At 45.5% G+C, this 4,822-nt stretch overlaps 1 protein-coding gene across 1 annotated transcript in view; it reads left to right on the top strand.

Annotated features, from left to right (window-relative positions):
- Nucleotides 1-4,822, top strand: part of LOC108247807 (potassium voltage-gated channel subfamily KQT member 5) — a gene marked incomplete at its 5' end in the record, with an annotated part of 12,721 nt that overhangs the window by 1,773 nt on the left and 6,126 nt on the right. Inside the window, 3 exon segments of the mRNA XM_037974754.1 lie at nucleotides 774-868; nucleotides 2,056-2,082; nucleotides 4,480-4,536. Of these exon segments, the coding sequence (XP_037830682.1) occupies nucleotides 774-868; nucleotides 2,056-2,082; nucleotides 4,480-4,536 (179 nt within the window).

Below are 4,822 nucleotides of genomic sequence, written 5' to 3' on the forward strand. Positions count from 1 at the left end.
CTCACAGCCGTGCACGGACTCACAGCCTCACAGCCGTGCACGGACTCACAGCCTCACAGCCGTGCACGGACTCACAGCCTCACAGCCGTGCACGGACTCACAGCACGTTTCCCCACCTGGTGGCCCAGTTTGTGGCTCTCAGGCTGACGTTCTGTCGGTTATTTGGAGTAAATCTTTGGAAGCAGGTGACGTCACAGGCGGGCTCTGTTAGCTACGTTAGCTAACTAGCATTGACATGAAATTAGCATGGGAGCCATTTTGGTTTGAAAGGGAGACAAACAAAGTTAAATAAAATGTGATTAAACCCTTTAACTTATTTTGATTCTGCAGTTTGTTTGTTTGAAGCCGTCAGACTGTCTGTTCTTCCTCCTCCTGTCTCACCCTCCTCATCCTCACTCTGCTGTAAACGTCTTTATTTGACTTCCCTCCGTCCTCCTGTTTGTCCACATCGTCCTCCCGTGCGTCCTCACGCTGCACCAGGCTGCGTGGCGTTATTACTCCACCGACAGCGCCAGGCCCGACCTGGACGCCACGTGGCGCCACTACGAGCTCCTCCTGCCGCCCCTCAGGCATGTATCCATGCCGGACCTCCTCCCGCCCTCTGACGTGTGAAACAGCGTGGTTTTTTTGGTTTTTACTAATCAGCTGATTTGATTTGTTTGGTTGTTCTCCTCCGTCCTGCGCCTCCTAATCTTCGGTCTGTTCTGGTTGGTTTTCTGTCTAATGATCTGTTTTGTTTTTGGGGGGATCTTCTGTTTGTCTTCTGCATGCAGTGTGTTTGGCGTAGTTATGCGGCTGATGAGAACTCGGTTTCCGTTGCTACCTGGAAGCCTCACTTGAAGGCGCTGCACACCTGCAGCCCGACGAAGTAGGTACCCGCCTCTGGCAGCTGATCTTCTTCTCCTTCACCTCCCTCCTCTTCCTCTGAAGATTAAAGTGCTTGTTGTTTTTCAGAGGAACCGGTCACTTCCAGGCTCGGGTCCTCTGAATCTGTTTTACTTCATTCAGCTGAGGCTCCAGCTTTAATAATTAGCTTTTTGTTTATTTATTTATAAAGACGGTTGTGACGTTCAGTCAGCTAATGATGCTTTTTAAATTTCTCAGCTTTTATTCAAATAAAACTTCTGTAAAAGCAGCAACTTTTTGGGATGAGTTTCTCACCATAAAATGACACAACGAGAGCCTAAAAAGCAACAAATTTGCTCGTTTTCTGTCAGTAAGAGCTTCAGAATCATGATCGAACATCAAACTGACTGGACAAAAAAAAAAAGTCTTTGGAGCCTGAAGATTTCTGGGAAACCATCTGAGCTGCATGTGATGAACAGTTTTTAACCGATCGAACCCGGCTCCTCTGTCCAGAACTGCTTCCTCAGTCTGCATGACGGAATAATCTGCTTGTTTTAGTTTAAACTTTGATGCACGATTCAGATCATTTGTTGCTTCAAATGATCCTCCTGCCACAGCTCCTCTTGGACAAAAAAAATAAATCTTTGTGTTTTGTTCATTTTCAGATAAGTCTTGGTGTTTTTGCAGGTTTTAGCTCGTTAATTACCTCGTTTGGTTTCTGATGGAGTCCGTTCAGGTTCTGTGGCTCCAGAAAACCTTAAAATAACCTCCTGATTCTGATCTTAGTCCGGTTAAACGTGTCCTTTATGCAGAAACTATGTGAAGCTGCAGTCAGTCAGCTGTATATGTCCCAGAACCTAACCTAACCTGTTTGGTTCCTGAACCGGACCTGTAACAGGTTGGGTTTCCTGCTCCTAGAAGCCATAAAATGAACAACAATCACAGAAAATACAGCGAACCTGCCCGACATTTTTACTGTAACTAATTAACAGAATCCAGTTTTTTGAGCTGTTCTGCATGAAAGTGAATTCACATTAAAAGTGAAATTAATTTAATATTTCTGATTCACATCAGTTTGTTTTGAACAAGGTTAGCTTTAATGTGAAGTTCATGACATCTGTAATTAGAGCTAAAACATGCAGAAGCACCAGAGTCGTGTTTGAAGCTGCTGGTGATTAAATTTAATCTTTTCTTCTCTGTTTTCTCCAGGAAGGAGCAGGGGGAGTCCAGCACCAGGTCAGTGACCGTTTGTTTGGCATCAGTCAATTTAAGATCTTTATTTTATATTCTTTACGGCAGCCATCAGATCCCGTCCGTCTGGTAGTTTCGCTTCTATCAGCAGTGAAACGTGTTTCTCTGTGGTTCGCTGAGGAGCTTCTGAGGGAGTTCAACAGATTTTTGGATCAGTCAGAAATCAGAAGCTGAGGAAACCTGCAGCTGGGGGGGGACTTCTAACTCTGAACACATTAAATATGAAAAAGAAAAAGATCGGAAACTGTTTTAGTGTCTGGAGAGACTGAAGACTTTTCTTCCAGTTAGGAAATAAAAACATAAATAATATTTTATTTTCCTCCATCAGACCAAGCAGTTTCCTGCCTTTCACAGCAGCGGGCGATCATGTAATAACCCGGTCTGTGTGTGCATTGGTTTGTCTGCCTGTTAGCAAAATATCTCACCAACCTCCGGACAGATTTCCGTTGCAGATCCAACGATTACTTCCTGACTTTAGCTGTGGCGGCCATCTTGAATCGGGTGGTAGTAGCTGAGAGTCGGCCTGGATGTGAGCTCTCTGTTTGACCTGCAGGGCGGCCATGACGCTTTCCTTTAAACAGTGTTACTTTTTAATTATATTTTTATTATTTACTAGTTAACCCTGCCGTGTTAGTTTTATAAAATGTTATTTTGATTCGAAGCTGAGGAGGACTGAGCCAACGGAGGTCATTCCAGATGTTTTTGTGGCTCTTCCTGCAGATGTTTAGTCGGGAGGTTTAATAGCTTTAAAGATCTGACTCCGGTCTGAAAGCGTATTTTTATTTGCAGTTGAAGGTATGAACATTTTTCCCCGTGTTCCTGCAGCCTGGGTGAGAAAAATGCTTTTAGAGCTGCAGTAATTGCTCATCAGGAGGAGCTTAAGGCGATGGGTAATAATAATCTGCCGCGCCGCTAAAAGCCACTTTAACTGCGTGACTCATTGTTTTAGCTGCTTCTTCTCTTTAAAACACATAAAACGCACACATGCACATTCTGTGGCACGGAAATAAAGCTTTCAAGCCCACATGTCCCCCGTTCCCCGTCCCCCGTCCTCAGGTTTCTGTTATTATCCGGGTTACTTGGTTTGTTTGTGTTGATATTCCTGAAACGTGTCGGCATTAATGATGGAACAGGTTGTGAGTCGCAGAGAGCTGCTCAATGACACGAGTTCGAGTTTATTCCACAGCTCTGTGAGGGACGCAGCAGAAAGAGCAGGTTTTAAATCATACCGGTTCAGATAGACCCGGAAGCTGCCAGAAATGTCCAGGTGTCTCCTGGACCTCAGGCTGGTGTCCGACCTTCAACCCAGAAGTTTGATGTCAGCCTGATTCGTCCAATCAGAAACCAGGGATCGTTGTCCCGTTGGACCCACCTGTGTCCACCTTCCACCCGTCCAGCTTTTGATTCGAGCTGAAGGCAAAGAATTTGGAGGTAGTCCTTATCATTTCATCCACTTCAGTACCGCAGCATGAAGCTACCACCGCCATGCCTGACAGCTGGATCAGTGTCCAAACATCCTTCTTATCTTTGTGTCCAAACGGCTCAATCATGTCTCATCTGACCATCAAACCTTTCTCCAGAAGACATCTGTCTTGTCCGCGTGGACGGCTGTAGGTTTCAGTCCAGACGTGGCTTTTGGAGGCGGAGCTTCTTCCTTGGTCTTCTCAGTCCACGGTGACACTTGTGGACACCGGTGTTCCAGAAGGTTTGAGGTCTTGGTGACTCCTGGGTTGTCCCTCTGAAGGGGACAGATGAACGTAGTGCTGTCGAATAAAACCTTTTTATGCTGGCAAGAAAAAAAACGGCTCATGTGACGTTAAAGACGTTTAAAAACATCGATGAAGGACTGAGGTGAACGTGGACGTTTGAGTCTGTGTGGATCCACGGGTTGGTTGATCATTCCACCGAACGGCTCCAATAAATCATTAAAAGCTTTAAATGAATGAGTCGTCCATGAAGGAGACCTCTGTACGTCCAATGAGAGGATGAATGTAGACAGGAAGTGACATCATGAAGCAAACAAATTGTTTGAGTGTTTCTGTCCCCTGGCTGTGATTCAGCCACTTGTTGCTGAATTCACACGGTTTAAGGGGGAATATCGACATGAAGAAGTGCGTGAGTCACCAAATTGCAGCCTTTTTTGGATGTTGCTGCAGACGCTCATTTTCCTGCTCCTGCCTCCGTTCTGCTGCTTCGAAAGGTCAGGACTCGACAAACACAAACACTCTTCAGACACAATCGTACGTTTCCTCTGCAGCAAGGAACAAATATGTAAAAGGAAAGAAAAATATTTTTCTCATCTTAAAAAAAAAAACTACTGGAACTCTCGTCCCTGGCTGCGTTGAGTAACACATCGTGTGTTTATCTCCTCTTGGTTTTTAGTAAAAGTCGTAGTAATAAGCAGAAGCTTCTCAGGAGGCGATCCGCCCGGAAACATAGGTACTCTGCTCCCGGCTTACATGATGCTTTCTTTGGGAATGCTGACTAATTTCGGTGCATGGGAGCCTTGTGTTGGAGAGGCGGAGGTGCCTGAGTGGTTTTATTTGAGTCTGAAACTGACAGACTGGTGTTTAAAACATGTTTTCAGCTGCAGATCATCAGAATCTACAGGATTTTTCCTGAATGTAGTGAGAGAGAAATCCTTTTGGCCCAGAGCTAGGGTTAGGGTCCCCTCAGGGTTTAATGGGGCAGGGTCTTTGGGCTCAGGGCTAGGGTTAGGGTCTCC

This window comes from Kryptolebias marmoratus, linkage group LG3, assembly GCF_001649575.2.
Source record: "Kryptolebias marmoratus isolate JLee-2015 linkage group LG3, ASM164957v2, whole genome shotgun sequence".
Taxonomy (NCBI): Eukaryota; Metazoa; Chordata; class Actinopteri; order Cyprinodontiformes; family Rivulidae; genus Kryptolebias; species Kryptolebias marmoratus.